Source organism: Emys orbicularis, chromosome 6, assembly GCF_028017835.1.
Source record: "Emys orbicularis isolate rEmyOrb1 chromosome 6, rEmyOrb1.hap1, whole genome shotgun sequence".
NCBI lineage: Eukaryota > Metazoa > Chordata > Testudines > Emydidae > Emys > Emys orbicularis.
The window spans coordinates 24,444,154-24,463,199 of NC_088688.1; the positions used below are offsets into that span (position 1 = coordinate 24,444,154).

At 40.3% G+C, this 19,046-nt stretch overlaps 1 protein-coding gene across 1 annotated transcript; it reads left to right on the forward strand.

Annotated features, from left to right (window-relative positions):
• The first annotated feature begins 321 nt into the window (after positions 1 to 321).
• Positions 322 to 17,637, forward strand: DNAJC21 (DnaJ heat shock protein family (Hsp40) member C21). Its single transcript, XM_065406487.1, has 12 exons — positions 322 to 488; positions 1,976 to 2,069; positions 2,774 to 2,897; positions 3,729 to 3,851; positions 7,794 to 8,098; positions 9,733 to 9,887; positions 10,286 to 10,373; positions 10,684 to 10,842; positions 11,608 to 11,647; positions 13,157 to 13,350; positions 15,809 to 15,884; positions 17,176 to 17,637. Exons 1-12 carry the CDS (start codon positions 392 to 394, stop codon positions 17,341 to 17,343), a joined length of 1,623 nt encoding a protein of 540 aa, XP_065262559.1. The 5' UTR covers positions 322 to 391; the 3' UTR covers positions 17,344 to 17,637.
• The last annotated feature ends 1,409 nt before the right edge of the window (positions 17,638 to 19,046 follow it).

Sequence of the window (19,046 nt, forward strand, 5' to 3'; positions counted from 1 at the left end):
TCCCTATAAAATCAGGACAGCTGGACTCCCTATGCCAGTGCTTAATCTCTATTAGCCAACTGCCAGGGAACTTTCTCACCCCCAACATTCCACCCTACCAAAAGACTTCCACCGGCCAAGAACCTTGGCCCTCCTAACATTCTATCCCACCAAGGGACTCCCACCCACCACGTCACATTCCGCCCCTTGTGGCCCCGCCCCTCGCCCATCTGGCCCCGCCTCCTGGGCAGCTCTCCTGGCCCCGCCTCCCCGGCCGGCAGGGGGAGGTGGCCTAGTCTCTTTATGGCCTGTGCGCGCCTTCCGGCCCCTCCCTGTGCGCTGCCGGCGGCGAGACCGGCTGGCGTCCCCCTCGCGCGGAGCCGGGCCGGCTCCTCGGGTTCCGCGCGCCGCGATGAAGTGTCACTACGAGGTGCTGGGGCTGGCGCGCGACGCCTCTGACGAGGAGCTGAAGCGGGCGTACCGGAGACTGGCGCTGCGCTGGCACCCAGGTACGCCGGGCTCGGGGCCCCGCGCCGCCCGTGGCCTGCTCCTCCATGCTGGGCTGCCCCTTTCCCCGCGCCGGGCCCGGCGTCCGCCCGCCCTGCGGGGACTGTCCCGGGCCGGCCCGCACCATCGGGGGGGGATACGGCCGCGCCAGCATTCCCCGCTCGGAAAGGGCCCTGCGCGTCCCGTCGGCCAGGCCAGGCGGGCCCATGCCAAGGGCAGGTGGGCAGCGGGCGGAGCCGCGAGGGGCTCTAGGGACTCTGCGGGGCCAGACCCTGCCCCCCGGCCTGGTTCCCGTGTCCCACTGGCTGAGCCCGGGGCTCCCATCGCCTGGCCGGGCCGGTGAAGCTGCCCCCTCCCCCCTTGAGGCATCGCTCAGGTATGTGGGTTCGGGGCGGGGCGCCCGGCGGGGTGAGACCATCTCACGGGTATTTCTCCTGGCTCATCTGCCAGCCTCGTTTCCCGTCCTCTTTGAAGAGCAGCAGGAAGTGTGCGGGCAGGGAGGACAGGGGCTTCTCAGGGCCCTTCCCCTTCATCTCTGCTTTAGAGGGCCAGCCTCACCCTGAAAGTCTCCCTAGCTTGGTACCTAGCGGGCGTACAAGTAACATCACAGAGGTTAAGGCAGGAAGGGACCCTCAGATCTAGTCTGATCTCCTGTATATCCTGGGCCACCACCATACACCTGCACACCAACCCCAGCAACCGAAATTAAACCACAGTAATACAGCCCCCAGGAGACTAAACTGTTATGTGCCACAGGCAGAGAATTAGAGGTACCGAGGTGTGCCAGTGTCCAAGGCCTCTGCAATGGCAGGGAATTGATTAAGTGAGATACATCTAGATGATATTGGCAAGCATCCCATGCTGCAGAGGAAGGCAAAACCTCCTCAAGGTCATTGCCAGTCTGACCTGTGGAGCAATTCCTTCCAGACCACACGTAGGATGACTTTTCAAAATGTCTTTTGTATTTTTCCTGTTTGCTTTGTGCGCTCAGTGTCACTTTATGTATAGTCAGTTTCCCTTGTTTGCAACCTGGAACAGGGAAGAGTACACTTTCTTTTTAAATAGGAAAACTTTATTCTAAAACCACAAAAGTTGTCAAGAAGACATTGCACCTGTCTCTGAATCTGAAACTATTTTGTAATTCTTATTGAAATGGACATTGTTCCTTTAACTGTTTCTTTACATGCAGCAGTATCACTTTAAGTTATACTTAAAGTAAATATTAATTCTCCAGACTTGTTTTTAATATGCCTGTTAATGTGGCAGAGTGATGGTGGAAGGCGAAACATTAATGAAAGATGAAGCTGGATCAGCAGTCGTATTTTAGTCAGTTGTGGTATACCGAATGCATCCAATAAGGGCCTTGAGTTGTCCTTCTGAATTGACTTTTTTCTTCATTTGTCTGATTTCCTAAATAATTACTTTGTGACATGAGCCCCAGCTGTTGCTATGATCTTTATGGTTTAAATTGTAATGACTTCTATTGCAGACAAAAATCTAGAAAATGCTGATGAAGCAGCAGAACAGTTCAAATTAATCCAAGCAGCATATGATGTACTGAGTGATCCTCAAGAAAGAGCTTGGTAAGTAATATTTGTCTGCCAGTGGAGCAGAAAAAACAATCTAACAAAGGGCTTGATTCTGCATTCGTGTCTTAGGCAGGACTCCCATTGAAATCATTTGTGATTTCCTTATGTTGGTAGTCTGGATTGAGACTTTAGCGGTTAACAGCCAGTTAAGAGGTTTCTCCCACCAGTAACAATGTATACAACTGTTAGGCCCTGAGGTTACAGCTACAGAACACATTAGTCGTATTCTTGTAACAAAGAACACTTGGAATCACCTTTTAAAAATTGTGTTCCTGGATCGATTTGTTGTGTGTTAAATAGTTTTTCTTCTGGTTCTCTCTCAAGTGTGTCTCCCAGGTTTATAGTTGCATGCACCTTTTTTTCCTCCTTGGATAACAGTGAGCTGCTTACTTCATATGTTTAGCTACTTTCTCAGGAAGCACTGTTTTCACTTTTCCATGTACTGAAAGAACGAATGGCACACACCAGCATAAAAGTGGGGAGGGCCTGGAGAATGTGTTTAGAGATCTGTAGAACCTGTAATTCACATTCTTGGAATCGTCAAGAAACATTTTATTCAAACAAGTTAGATAACTTTATCCCAAAAGAATTACAGTAATAGGTATTCCATGAACAACTGGAAGGTCCCACACTACCTTGGGTTTTCATCTCAGTGATTGTCTTAAGTTATATGTGTTCTTGATGCTGTTTTCTGCTAGGTATGATAACCACAGGGAAGCTCTGCTGAAAGGAGGGGTTGATGGAGAGTATCAAGATGATAGTTTGGATCTGCTGCGCTACTTCACTGTTAACTGTTACTCTGGATATGGTGATGATGAAGAGGTAATGAACTGACTCTCTACTGAGTCAAGTTAAAACTTCTTTAAAAAAAAAAAAAAGGCAATGGAAGTAAATTGGTGCATTAATACACAATTCTTAAAATTACCGAACATAAGTAGAAAAATGTTTACGGTAAACTTTAAAAAAGGGGGTGGGGAAGGAAAACATACATTGGATATTTAGTCAGTTTTAAATGTCCCCTTAATCGATACTGCTGTACAATTGTATAGCAACACTTTACAAGTAATACATCCCCAGGCACTTCGCTTTCACTGTGCAATCCTATTATGCTGAAATGTTTCACAAGTTGGAATGCTTTAGGATATAAAAAGCGGCATTATGCCAGTGCTCTGGGGTATGCACTTGTTGTCATTTAACTTCCAGGTGGAGTTTAAGGTGTTGATGTTGATCTAAAAAGTCCCAAATGGTTTGGAATATGCCTGCCTGAGAGATTGCCCATCTCTCTCTGATACTGCCATAGCTGCAGTGAGCTGGAACACCCTTAACTTGTAATAATGGAGCTGCTGGTAGGCAGTTCTTGTCTTTGGAATTCTCTCCTGCCTTAGTCCAACACAGCTGCCTGGGTCACAATGGGTTTTTTTGTATTAGTTGATTGTTTTTGTTTGGTTGGGTTTTTTTTGTTTTTTTAAATTAAAAATTGGAAGGGCTCCTAGAGCCTGGCATAATCACTTAATTTTGGTATACAAAGTCTTTATTTTGACTTAAAACTGTTACTGTAGAATTTAAATAATCTTTCTCTAAAGTTGATCATTTTAATTCTTTAGTTGCATAGGCATACAATTAATTTCTCAGTAACAATGGTGTATATTTCAGGGGTTCTTTGCAGTCTATCGTCAAGTTTTTGAAAATATTGCAAAGGAAGAGATGGAATATATATCTCAGGAAGATATTGAAGAATTCCCTATTTTTGGATACTCTCAGAGTGATTATGATAAGGTAAGATACATAACGTTTGGAAGTCTAAATAACTATTTTTTACACCATAATATCACTAGGAATTGGGGCTTAATCCACCTCCCTTTGAAATCAGAGGAAAGGCTCCCATTGACATTATTGAGAGTTGAATCTGGCCCAATGTGTACATAAAGCCTTCCCTGCCCAACCAAAAGCTCTTATTTAATGCCTTGTGTATACTTAAACCTTTCGCTGCTTTACCTACACCGACATAGTTAAAGTGTCAAAACCCCTAGTGTAGATGCAGCAAAGAGTCCGGTGGCACCTTATAGACTAACAGACGTATTGGAGCATGAGCTTTCATGGGTGAATACCCACTTCGTCAGATGCATGTAGTGGAAATTTCCAGAGGCAGGTATAAATATGCAAGCAAGAGTGAGTCAGGCTAGAGATAACTAGGTTAGCTCAATCAGGGAGGATGAGGCCCTCTTCTAGCAGTTGAGGTGTGAACACCAACGGAGGAGAAACTACTTTTGTAGTTGGCTAGCCATTCACAGTCTTTGTATGCAGTTATTCCAGTATAAAAGTGCTTATATCAGTATAGTTTATTCCAGTTCAGTGAAGCAAAATAGAATACACTGGTATAAAGCTCCTTATACTGGCATATTTATGTTGCCTAAAAAAAAAATCTCACCCATTACTAGCTTAGTTATGCCGTAACATTTAAAGTGTAGACCAGGCCTAAGAAATAAAAGGATAGATTTAATCCTTGATGTCTGATTGAAACCAGCCTTGCTGATGTTCTGTAGTGCTATGTATTACAGCAAGGAATACCTGAAGACGTAACTATTTATTAAGAGACTGTATTTGTGTTATATAATTTTTCCGTTTTATTAAACCACAATTACAAAAGTAAAACTTGCTCACTGCATAACACAAAATACGCGAGATAGTGGATAACCAACAATTGTGACTGCTGCTGAAATCTCTCCCGCCATCTAAGGCTTTTCATGGTGATGCCCCCACTTTATACTTCCATGATACCATCTATACTCCCAGCTGTTCTGTCATTTCTTACTTCCTCTCCCAAAGGCTGATCCTTTCATTCTGCCATGCCAACTAACAACTAAAAAATCTCCCTTTGTAAAATTCTTCCCAGAACCTACTAGCATGTTTATGCTGCCTTCAACCAGTAAGCTGGCAATCAGCTCCCTGTATAAGCACTTAAGAGCATCGGCACTAAATATATATTCTAGTCTGTTCCTTCTTGCGCTTACCTCTTCGTAATACTTCCTCCTAACATTTAAATTATATTATTCTTTTAATCAGTTGTGAGTAATTTGTACATATCAGATGGAAAACTAGTATGAAAACAGGGACAAAATATTCCAGTGAAATGTGATTTGCAGTAACACTATTTTCACTGTGTATATATTAATGTATCTTCTAGCCTGTTGAGACAAGTACTCTAAATTTCCCAAGATAATCAAAGTCCTAACACAGACTGTTAGAGAAAATTGTTTATGAAAGTCTGTAGAAGTTGGAGAAAATAGCCTGTTACAAACTGGACTGTGATAAGTTGTTTTCAAGGCTGCAAGTAAAATCATGGGTTGGCATAATGAGCTAAAAATTGTAGAAATGGGAGGAAATGTTTATGGGTGACTCACCAAAATGTTTTGATGGAATGAGGTTGACACACCATTTTTGACCTTGTTTATCTGGGGTCACTGAGTGGAAGCTGTGGGAGCCATGGATTAAAGCAAACAATTTTTAACATTGACAATGCCACCATTTCCTGGGACCCTGAGATCCACCATGACATTGTTGGGCCTTCATCATCCTGATCCTGGAAGGCATTCTGACCAGACTGGGCCAGAAAGATGGAACCAGATTATAGCTTTCAGCAGCCTTGGTTAAAGCTGGTGTGAACCTGGAGTGTGAACCTTGGGTTCCTGTTGTTACCCCCTTCCTCTGTCACTGTCCTTCTCCACCTTATTTCTCCTCTTTCCTATCTATCTCTACCTTCTGTTTTCTGAGAGTTGGACTTAGCTGGCCAGGACTGCACCTTTCTCAATACTTCTGTGAACCTGTGGCTGGAGAGGCCACCTAAAAGCAATGTCTTCAACAGCCCAAAGCTGGTATGAGTTTGGTAGGTCTCAGAGTGGCTAATAAGACCATGTGCTAGGTCTGTGTTTCTCCACCAGCAAGGTTGCAAGTGAAAATCAGCACCAGAGACCAGCTATATTTTTTATATTTGCTATTCTTTTCTCTTCCCATGTGCGCCTTTTGTCTTAAAGGAGGAAACCGCATTGGTCTTACAAAAGCAGCAGCAACAATTCAAAACCATTTAAACTAACTTCTTCTTGCTACCTCCAGAAAGGGCAGTGAATACCATCTAAGACTGTCAAGTGGGGCTTTTCCCTATAAATAGCTCTATAGAGGCAAAAGGAATATGGGATATTGCCATAATAAAAGGCTTAGTAATTTTCATTTCAAATGCTTAAACTGTCAGGTTTTTTTGCATCTCCTTAATAAATGGTTAAAAAGACTTTTTTTAATGGCAGTTGTTACAGTGGGAGTTGCTAGCAATATCTTGACAGGAAAACCTACATGATGCTTAACTGGTTGTTAATGTAACAGTGAAGAGGGGTTTCACTACCATCTTATCCCTTGTTGGGCCAAAGCTCTACCCCCTTACTGATGCCACAGGCCAATGGCAGCTTTTTTTAATTAACTTAGTGTGAACTTGGAACTTGGCTTCAGTAAAATTTTAAATCTTTTTCCACATAGTAAGAAATACCTTGGATTTCTACAAGGCATTGGATTTACAACCACATGACATCTTGATTTAAAAATTTGCATATGGAACTAACAGCATACGTTAGATGTATTAAAAATTGGCTCACTGACAGATCTCAAGATGTAGTTGTTAGTGGGCAGACCTCAATGAGTGATGCAGTTTTCTAGCAGAGTCCCTCAAGGATTGGTTCTTGGTCCAGTGCTATTCAATATTTTTATCAACAATTTAGATGTTAAATCTTTGCTGGTTACATTTGCAGATGACACAGATTGGTCGGGTAATAAGTAGTGATGAGGATTGATGACTGTTATGGAGTCATCTGAATCACCCAGTTAAATGGTCACAATCAAACAAAATACATATTAATACAGCTAAATGCAAGATAACACACCAAGGAACAAGAGTGCAGTTTACGCCAACAGAGTGGGAAACCATCTTGGACAGCAGTCACTCAGAAATGCTGAGGCTAAAAGGGCTAGTGTGATCCTTGGATATATAAAAAGGGGAATACTGTATTAAGCAGAAATAGGGAAGTAATCTTGCTTTTCTACACAGTAGTGGTGGTAAGGCCGGTACTAGGATACTATGTCCAGTGTTGGTGTCTGTGTTTCAAGAATGTGTAAATACCAGAGAGAGTTCAAAAGAGAACCACAAAAATGATCCAGGGTTTGGAGAAAAGGGTGGGGGGGAGAGAGGAGCCTTACAATGTGAAGCTTAAGGAACTCAATCTGTTTAGCTTATTGAAAAGAAGGTGAGAGGTGACTTGATCACTGTGTATAGGTATTTACACACAGAAAAGATATGTGATTAGTGGCGGCTTTTCAATAGGCATAACAAGATCCAGTGGCTGGAAGTTCAAGTTAAGCAAATTCGATCTTGAACTTAGATGCAATTTTCTACCAGCGAGGGTAATTAAACAATGGAACAGTTTACCCTGAGAGGTGGTGGATTCAGCACCGCATGGAGTCTTTAAAATGAGATTAGATATCCATCTAAAAGACATGCTTTAATCCATCTCCTGGGAAAAATTCTATGGGTTGAGTATACAAGAAGTCAAATGAGATGAGTGTAAGGGTCCCTTCTGGCTTTGGAGTTTGTATATCTATGAAAATCTAAATAGTCTTTGGTAGCTTTTTTTCAATATGATGTCTTACAACTTTTGCCAATTCCCGTTTTTTCAACAGGTAGTCCATCCTTTTTATGCTTACTGGCAGAGTTTCTGTACTCAAAAGAACTTTGCTTGGAAAGAGGAGTATGACACACGGCAGGCATCAAACCGTTGGGAGAAACGCGCTATGGAGAAAGAGAACAAGAAAACTAGAGACAAAGCAAGAAAGGAGAGGAATGAGCTGGTTCGTCAGCTAGTGGCTTTTATTCGTAAAAGAGATAAGAGAGTACAGGCACACAGAAAACTCATAGAAGAACAGAATGCAGAAAAAGCTAGGAAAGCAGAGGAGCTCCGGAGACAGCAAAAACTCAAACAAGCTAAGTATGTAAATATTGAAGGAAGCGTTTTTGGAACTGAGAAATAATCATGGGAGATTCATATTGGGTCATATTTTTACCACCTGCAGCTTACATTGTTTTAAAGAATAAATGTTGGCATTTCGAACTTTTGTCCTTAAGTCTGAGATTTGAAGACTGAGCTGCTCATGGCAGAGACAATCCTCCTTGTACCCAACACCTTGTGGGTAGTAAAGAAATATGAAATAAGTTTTAATAATCAGTATTTTTATTGTTGTCAAAGTCTTCAATGCCACATAATCCACAAAACAAAGGTGGCAGCAGGTTGGCAGAAGAATGTTGAGTATAAGTGAAGTGGGGTGGGAGTTCCTTTACTTTTTAAGGGGATCTGTCATTCCTTTATCACAGAGTATCACAGTTGAGGGACATTTTGTATCCGGAATGGCATTGGTGATTAAAAGCCTTTTTTCCATCGGTTTGATTAATGTTTGCAACCATTTTGCTTAGATTTGGACCTTGGCTGTGTAACTTGTACCTTTTCAGTAATCTAGTCTAGAATTCAGTGTGCTTTGCATGGGTCTATACTTTAAGACCACTTAAAAGCTACATTTGCCCAACTGCTTGGTAGTGTTGTTTTATGACAAATTTACTAACTACCTTACCATCATGCCAAGAATATCGCACGATATAAACTTCATACCCCAATTTGTTTCTTAAACTTTGGGAACACTTTAGAACGTGATAAATTTTTGCTGAGGAAACAATGTACAGGACTGATTAACGGTTGATTAACTTGAGAGGAAAGGTGCTTCTCATTTGGTAATAATCATATACCTCTGAAGGTGAGGAGTTTATTAGCCCATGACAATTCCTATCAACTCAGAATATCTGCACGTTAACTAAAATTTTTGATATTCATTTTAAATGAAAGGAACAAACTTGCATAAAACGATGAGCTGTTAAACTCAGACTGCTAAAAGGTAAACTTGGGGGGGGGGGGGGGGGGAAACAAGCCTTTTTGCTCTTCCTTCCCCACTCTCATCACTTTTGTCTTTCGCTCCCCACAGGTCAGAAAGAAATACTCTCCCTGGGCTAAGTGCAATATATTTTGTTTATATTTCAAGAGTGAATTAGGAGCAGGGCACTGGGATTCTCTCACTGTAAACACAAAATATATTCTTGGCACAAAAGCCTTGCCGATCTGGAAAGAGGCAGAGAAAGGAGCTTAAATATTTAATCACTCTTCTTTCCAGCAAATCCATAGGCCCACTTTCCTTGTTTCTGGATGTTTTTAGTAGAGTGGATTTTTTTTTTCCCACTGAAGGTAATGAAGCCCAAGTGATGGTTTTGCTGCGGGCAAAGAGCTTGAAAATTGAGTTCAGAAGGCAATTGGAGCGAAGATCTGAATAACTGAAGTACAACTGTTGAGGAGTAATTGTACAGTAGTTATGTAAATCAGACACTCACAACCTATCTGTTCAGTTTTCCAGTCCCTGCAAAGAAACTAGTTACTGGCGTGTGTTGGATTTGGTTGAGACAAGACAGCTTGGGGGTTTCGTTCTTTTTAAATAAGTGAACGTGACCAAATAATGACCCTTAAATAAAACAGTTACCACTAAATTCTCTGAAATATAAAAAGTTGTTGTATTCTGCTTAAAGGCTTGGGGAGCAATATAAAGAGCAGAGCTGGATAGCTATGTCTGATCTAGAGAGAGAATTGCAGCAGATGGAAGCACAGTATGAAAAGGAATTTGGAGATGGATCTGATGATGATGAGGAAAGAGAGGAACAGGAGCCAAGAGAAGGAATAGATGGTAAGGGTCTGTTAATGTATTTTTGACTTGATACCTATAAAAAGACCTTGCAGTTGCTCCATATTTGTATGTACATAATCATATAGTTGTATTCAAATCCTCAAGGCTTAAGTCCAGATTCCCTGCTGGCATATGCCACTCACTTCAGTTGTGCTATTTAAGGAAAAAGTTTAGTCCCATAGTGTTCTGTTCTCCTTTCGAACATTTATCTTCATGTTAGTAATGGATGCTTATTTGTGGTTGTGCAGGGAAGGAACAGATTATTTAGGGAGAGAGTTCTTATCACTCTGCACACTAAAGGGCTTGAATGGGCATTGTTGAAAGCATGCTATCTCTCTTTAATTACTCAGTAGCTCCTAAGAATCACTCAGCTAATTTCCTTCCCCTTCCCTTTTCAGATAAACTGAGTGATGAAGCTGAAGGCATTGAATTTTATGATGACTTGTACTGCCCTGCTTGTGACAAATCCTTAAAGACCGAGAAAGCGTAAGTTTTGTTTCTTTGAAAAGCTTGGAGACTTTCAGATTCACCTAGGTTATCTGGACGCCCAGTACCCATTAAAGTTAATCCAATGTAATGGCATTTGGACATCCACATGCCCTATGTGGCTTTGAAAGGCTTAACCCTTTTCATTCAAGTAGGTATTTTTTGTAGTAGAATTTCCTACTATGAACACTGAAAGGCATTAACCATTGTCATTGATCAGAGACCTTTTATATGTAAATGAAATAAAATGTGCTTAGAGTAACAATTGCTCATGATTCATAGTCTAGTAATTATCTACTGCTCTTCATAGAATGAAGAACCATGAAAAGTCAAAGAAGCACCGAGAGATGGTAGCGCTGTTACGGCAACAGCTGGAGGTGGAGGAGGAGGAATTTTCTGTATCTACGGATGACAAAAATGAAGTGAATACCAGAGAAGATGAAGAAATGGAAGAAACACCCAAACAGAAGTACCTTAAAAATAGATGGTTTACACTTACTATAGCATTTGTTATAGTTCGGCTACGTAATAGTGGTCTTTATGAGGCTCTGAAAAAGAGTCCTGGGATAGGCATATGATCACATCAGGACTCATTTAATTGTACTGCACAAGTTGTTAAAATATCTCTTTGCATCAATGTCCCAACACAAAAAGTAGATTTTTAATGATATCAGTGGAATGGACTGTTGTAGGATAATGGTCTCCCACTCCTTATCTTCTGGCTTTATAGAAAAATAAATGCCAAGGCAAAGCAAAGATGTTAATATTTTAAAGCAGGAGACCTTGTTACAGGCCAAGTGTTTATTGTGTAGGTACAGCATTGTTTGTCAGGCACTGAGACTAGCCTAGAAAACTTGTTTGCTTCAGTTAATTGGAAGCTAGTTTATGCAAGATGCAGCATATTTTTAAAAGCTGTACTATGCTTATGATTAAGCTGGTTTCTGAATGTCCAGTCATTAAGGATCAGGGTTTTTTATTCAGTTTGAGCAAGAAATCTACAGAGACGTCACTAAATACCATAAATAGCGCACAAAACAGGTAACTGTTTTCACTTCAGGAGTCTGACAGTGTTGTTTTTTTCTAGCCATGACTTCCTGTTGCATTTGTGATACAAGTGAGATCAGAACTATTATCATTTAAAATGTAGCATAGAATTATTGGTTTTTAACCTTTCTAAAATATAATATTGGCAATCTAAAAATTTATTCAACTCTTCACTTTTACCTTTTTACAGACTCTCCAAGAAGAAGAAAAAGAAACATAAAACGATGACGGTATGGAGTTTATACAAAATCTTTGTGGCTCTATTGAAAATCTAAGGAAACTATGTAAGACTTGGTTAGCTATTTCTGTGGTCTTCTGATCTAGCTTTCCAGTAGCATCAAAAAATTGAGGGAATTAGGAATTCTAGAGACTGGAAAAAGCTGCTAAATTTATTACATCTAATCGACTGGTGTATTTCTCCAAAGACACTCTGACTCCATATCTGTTTTAACACAGGTACTTGTATAACCCCCATTATTGTAGTATCAGAGCATTTCACAATCTTCGGTGCATTTATCCTCACAACACCCACGTGAGCTAGGGCAGTGCTATTAGCCCCATTTGACAGACAGCCTCTCTGTGCTGCGGTTTTCGAAGTGGCTTGCCCATGGTTACATAGTAAGTCTGTGGCAGTGCAGGGAACTGAACTCAAATCTCGTAAATTCTAGTGTAATGCCCTAACTACCGGACCATCCTTTCTCTCAGCTAGAACAGGTTGCTGGCTTCCATTCAGGAAACTGTTGTATGCATGTTGCTCAGAAAACTATCACTCGACTCTGACAATATGGCCAACTATTGTCCAATATATAATCTTCTATTTTTGTTTAAGATTGAGAGAGGCAGTTCTGAGTGCCAGAGGTATAGCCAGAGGTGATTTGCTGCTAATCCACTGGCCCCAGGAGAAGCATAATACTGTGCACTAACCTTGCCAACAGCACTCAGTAATCCACAAAATTCAATAATCTGTACTGGGCCTTTCCCACATCCATGCAAATTAGTGATGTTCTCTTGTAGCTTTAGTTTACTTGCAATCTTGGTAAGCCTCTTTTGTCTGAGTTTACTAAAGTAACTAATGTACTGATTCTCCTTCTCTCATCTCCCAGCACCTCACTTCCACCCAACACAATTCTAATTGTTACCCTTTCAGTGTTGCTTAGAAGGTTGAGAAAATACATTATCTAGTTGCCTCAGATCTCCTTGACCCTTGTCAATCTGGGTAAGAGTTGCAGAGTTTTGGCTGAAATTTTCCTGAGGCAAACACCTGGCATGGAAAATTTCAGCCCGAACGCTTAAGTTTGGCAGTCATAAGCAACTGAAAACAAGGTCTTTTAATGGGAAGTGTTGGGCAGCTTTAATAATGGACCTCATAGAATCATCTAATACAAAATTACAAAAAAAAATGTTCGATGTTTCGATGTATAGATCATTCCATCCTCCCTTCTTTATGCCTTAACGGCTATGTGCTATGGGTTCTTGCAAAGTCTGAGCTGTGACTCTTAGACCTTTGATAAAGACTCTTTGGCTCTCTTCTCTTCAATCTTGATTCTTTCTCAAAATGCTACAGCCAAAACTTCAGTTCTCTTCACCTCACTGCGTCGCTCACAAAACATCAGTGTAAAAATAGACAAGCTAGATTTTTGTTGAGGCAAATTGTTTAATTGTTAAATCTGCAATTACTGTACACACAGTTGCCAACTAATTATCTGAGAGCGATAAATACACATTTTTTCTTTGGATAGACGTATGAAGACTCTTTCAACAACAAAACTACAGATGACGCTACAGTTGAACAAAAAGAAGCTGACAGTGCAGACCGGGAGGACAGCATAACAGAAGAATTGGAAAATGTTGGCCAAAGAAATACTGCTTCTGAAAAAACAAGTGCTGCAGAAACTGTAGATGAAGTTACTGAACCAAAAAGTGAAGCAAAAAGGTAACAGCATCACTTTGTGATGACTTGTAATATATGGCTTACTTTGTTGCATTCTTTAGTTTAATAGTCCATGTTTTAAAGGCCTGAATTTTCTCTCACCAGTGTAAACTGAAAGCTACTCCACTGAAATTGAGTTATGTCAGAGTAAAACTGGTATAAGTTAGAATTGGTTCCTAAATTGGCAGTGGCTTTAGATTGCAAATAAATACCCCACACTTAATAAACAACCAGTATCCAGACAAACCATCTTGTTAGCAAATATGCTAATCTTGTAAATAAGTTATTTGTTTTGCTGTTAATTGGATTTTATAATGTCTTACAGGGGAAACTGGCGGGGCACAAATGGGAGTTAGGCACTTAACTCATGTTTGTGCCTTTAAAAACCTCATTCTGTTAACTGTGTAGCAACTTGATGAGTGGTTCTGGGCATTAATTATAAAGATATTCTTCATAGTTATCCAAAGAGTCACCACAATTGGGCAGTAGTTCTCAGCCTTTCCAGACTACTCTACCCCTTTCAGGAATCTGATTTGGCTTGCATACCCCAAGTTTCACCTCACTTAAAAACTACTTGCTTACAAAATCGGATCTAAAAATACAAGAGAGTCACAGCACACAGTTTCTGAAAAATTGCTTACTTTCTCATTTTTACCATGTGATTATAAAATAGATTGAATTATAAATATTGTACTTACATTTCAGTGTATAATGAGGATAAACAAGTCATTGTATGTAATTTTAGTTTGTACTGACTTTGCTAGTGCTTTTTATGTAGTCTGTGGTAAAAGTAGGCAACTATCTAGGTGACTTGATGTATCCCTGAAAGACCTCTGCATACCCCCATGGTTGAGAACCACTGCAATTGGGTATAGGCAGCAATTTTGTTTATACTAAAGTACTCATTTTTGTAAAATTAGAACTCTGTTTACAGTCTTAGTTTTTGGCTAGAGCAAGTGGAACAAAAGTTTAAAATGTTTAAAAAACAAGCTGAGTGGAAAAAAATGTACAAATCATACATTTATGCATTTCAATTTAAGTGAAATATTCCATCAATAGTAACTATTTAACATAAGAATGGCCATATGGGGTTAGACTAATGGTCCATCTGTCTCCGTATCTTGTCTTCCGACAGTGGCCAGTGCCAGAGGGAATCAATGGAATAGGGCAATTATTGAGTTATCCATCTCCTGTTGTCCAGTACCAGCTTCTGGCAGTCAGAGGCTTAGGGATACCCAGGGTAGCTACAAGGACATACGGAGCCGAGTAGGGAGCCTGCCAGCCCTGCCAACCCTCCCCAGCACCAGCAGGGGTCCTGGGCTATGCGCCACTACCTGCTTTCTCCCTGTCAGCATCAATGGGGGTCCTGGGCTGCTGCCCACCTCCCACACAGCACCTCTGAGGGTCCCCAGCATCTACAACACTCCCGGGCCACCCCCCCACCCCCCCGCACCTGCAACTCCCCTGGACCACTCGCCCCAGAGCACCCGCAGCCCCCCAGCCCAAGTTTTAGTCAGGGGTATATAGTACAAGTCCTCAGCAGGTCACGGACCGTGAATTTTTGTTTACTGCCTGTGACCTGTCCATGACTTTTACTAAAAATACCCATGACTAAAATATAGCCTTAGTTATTTACTAAGCATTGTGGAATCCTTACCTCCCTTACTCTCCAGCTTTAAGGAAGTGAAGTGAATGAGACAACTGCTGCTTCACCTTCCTTACATTTTCAGTACACAGCAAAGATACGTATATTCACTTGTATAGTGCTTCCCTTCCCAGTAAACCTGTAAGGCCCTGTGCATGCACTTTTTTGTGAAAGCTCATGTTTGGCCCAAACCAAAACACACACAAAGGCATGTCTCCTCTGCGCAGGCCACTTCCAGGTCTAACTCCAGCTGTTTCAGCACTTTAACTGTTTAGATTTCTTTTAATGCTAACAGATTTGTAAAGTTCATTTTATTTCCCCCACTTGTTCTCAAACAGTTGAACCTATTTTGCTCAGACCTTGTGCCTGTGAATACAATAAAATTCACTTTTGGACAAATGCCAAGCCTGGAATATATATTTGTCCTACAGGCAAGTTTCAGAACATTACAATGGTCTGAAATGGGTTAGAATGGAGAACAGTGTGCACTTTTCACTTCCATTAGAAGTGAAGGTGGGAGGGAACCCTCCAAGTAGTGAATCACACACAAAAGGTTATTTATTAAGCAGAAATTAATGGTGACCAAAAAACTGAACTTAGGAAAGTGCCTTAAACGCTAGTTTGTGCAAAATATTTAAAAAAAAAAAAAAAAAAAAAAAGTTTAAATATCAGCCCATTTAGGTCCCAGTCCAGTACCATGAGATTTAAAAACCTTAGTAATTTAAAACTATCAGTCCTGCTGAATGTGTTCATAGAAAAACTTGGTTCAGTGTGATGACAGGTAATCTGAGATCTTAAACACTCTTGTCTTTTCAGCATCCCTAAGCCTAAAGGAAAGAGAACCAAGGATACAAAAAAATCTGTAAAGGTAACTTCAGAGCTTCAAGATAAGGTATGTGGAAAGTATTTAAAACTACAGATTCTCGATGGCTGGTAAACAGTATAATGTCCAAAAAACAAACGACTTTTGGTCTAGTAGTTTTCCAGCTCCTGACACTCTTCTCCTGTTCTCGAAAGCTCTTTTGCCTGTGTTTTTCATGTATTTGTCCATAAGACACTTTCTGTTCATGCATGTTTACCAAAATCTAAGAAGAGTGGAAACAAATTCTTTTCTTTGGAGGAAAACCATTTCTCTTTAAAGCTAAATATTTCAGCTTAATCTAGGATAGTCTTCTACATACATCGATCTTGGACTTCTAGATCCATCTAACCTTAAATCTGTCTTCTGGCCTCTATATGGAAAAAATGAGCTGTTGTCACGATATGTTTGTATGGTGCGTAGAGCAATGGGGACTCCCAGCCTAGTTACCTGTGTTAGGTACTAATGCAATTTAGTTTAAAACTAATGGCCTGGCTATCTCCTTAAACATATGTAGGCCATTACTGTGAAACTGTTTCAGTAGCATCTAGAGGCCTCAGCCGGGGTGGAGCCCCATTGTGTTACGCAACGTACAAATATAGTGACAAATCAGTTTTATAGATTATTTATTATTATACACATGCTGGTGGATGTAGATCTGGATTTTTTTTTAAATCTGTAAGTAGATCTGGAAGGATTAGATTTAACTTGGTAACTGCTTATAATCCTCTTCTCCCCAAAACAGTTTCTGTCCTTAATAGAAATTTACAGACAAGAGTTAGATAGACATGTTGATAGTTTAAAAAAAAAAAAAAGTGCCATCAGTCATATTCCTTCTCACACATGTTAATTTTCTGAAATGCCTACAGTCACTCAGCTTTAAACAAACATATTAGTCTTTTCTGCTAGTATGAAAATATTTAACAAGAAAAAAATTGGGAATATAATATGTTGAAATTTGCTTTAAAAGATGAGCCCAGGAAAAAACTAATATCATAGTTTTGCTTTAAGGGATGCTGTTTCAAATCTTAGTGTTTCTTGCAGATCTGTAGTTCATTTAGGAGCTTATTTGGCACTTAATAAGGAGTGCTGAATAGAGCTTATTTGCCATAGAACACTTTTCAAATGTTCAAAAAGAGTTGGTCACATTTTCCTGAATGAATCATTCATGCTTATTATCCATTTCAGAGGTTAGTTGTTTGTTAAAAATAAATGTTAACTGTTCAATACGCACTCTTCCTTAGCCAGTAAAACAATAAAATACGGTTATATTGTTTCCATAGTATCTACTAACATGAAGCAATGTATTTTTTTCTCTCACCAGAATGAAGATATTCCTATCCACTGTATAACTTGCAATTGTGAATTTCAGTCCCGGAATAAACTGTTTGAACACTTAAAGGCCACAGGCCATGCAAAAGCAATGCAAGCACCAGCTGTAAATGGTGCTGGGAATAGCAGAAGCAAAAAAGAGAAACGTAAAAACAGATAGGACTTCGCGCTTGTTTTGAACTGTCAGTTTTTGGATGCATATCTGAAGAAAACACTCAAAACCAAAGGACAGCAATCCAACAATCTAAATTAAATTGGGAAGCAGTTCTTGGGCCTGCAACAGTTCAGTGTGGCAAAACATTTTTATCTTGTACAAAAAATTTGTTTAATTTTTTACCAACAACTAAATTTCATCTGGTCATTCCAGGGGCTTTAAAGTCTTGAAAAAAAAACAAATATTCTTAAAGCTGGTCGTCCTAGATACCCAGTGGGACTTGTACGAATGAAAGTGTACAGGGGGAGAAAATAAATTATTTTAACACGTTGTTCTTTTTATTTTACAGAGCTCCTCTACTATGAGTTAGGATGGACAGGAGTCTGTGTCTGTCTGACCATCTGTCCATGGTAGACCACCATAACAACACCAAAAACTTATGTCTTAGATTTCTGCGTTTCTCTACTGTTCCCTACGGGACCCCAGTTCCTATCTAGGATGTGACGCAAATTAAAGCCCCACAACTATAAAACTATTTGTAGGATAAGGGTTAATCTATCCCTAAACTTGGCATACACAGCCAAAATGTAAAGAATAAAATACACAACGGCAGTGTGTGATACCTTTTATTGGACCAAGAAATTAGCTCTCATTTGTAAACTGAATTGACAATAATTAGTTGTAATTTATACTTAACAGCTGAATTGTTTAATCCTGTCTTTACCCTGAACAGGGAAAAAAGGTTATCTAACATCCATGAGCTCTCTACTGATGACAGGAGAGGAACATAGCACCTTGTGTCAGCAGCCTGGGATGGTATTGAGTGAAGAGGGAGAGCTGCTACCAGTCAAAGGAGAAAAGATCACTGTTGAGGGTGGGCAGGAGACTGGATTAGAACCCACCGATGAATGATTATACCCTACTTTTTTTAATAAGTATCTTCCTCTATAACTACTAAACAAAATCCATCCTCATGTTACAGGCTACGCATACAACTTTCCTTCGCTGGGGCCCTGCTTGAAGAGCTTTCACCAACCGCTCTGCCCTGGAGGAATTTCACTCCTTCCCCTCACTTCCTATGATGAGTGTAATAGTAGCATAGTTTTCCACTAAGTGTTTTTCAGGAGCGAAGTATTGTTTGTCCTGTGATGCGGTCTCCAGTGTTGGTTAGGAAGTGCACTAGCTACTAAGCAAATGTCACTGGAGCAAGATTACACAGAGCACTCCCTCTGTCACTGTAGAAACTACATCCAGAATTTCAGCTATTAAGAGCAAACCAGCCAGGCATAAAGAAAGGAAGAACTAACCCTGATATGATATAATTGTAAAGGCAGTAGTATTCAGCATGCCCTTTCATGTAGTGCGAGCCTTAGTACACCAGCCAATCTCACTTGCTGGTGTGACATGCAGGAAACCTAGTCTCAGACTAGGTAGATGGCACTGCCTAATTTAAAAACATGTTTGATTTGTGTTAATAGGTATTGTTTTCTTAACATTACACTAAGACTGATTTCTTGCAGGTATAGCAAACTGAGTCAAGGTAATCTTTCACATTTAAATTCTTAAGAGTTACATGTTTAGGAAAATTAGATCAATCTTATCTTCATACTATAAATTTTTTGCCAGCTGTAGTTGTAGCAAGATTTTAGGCCTTGGACGGTGAGTCTCAACTGTTACCAAACATCCTCTGTAAGGAGACAGATTATTCA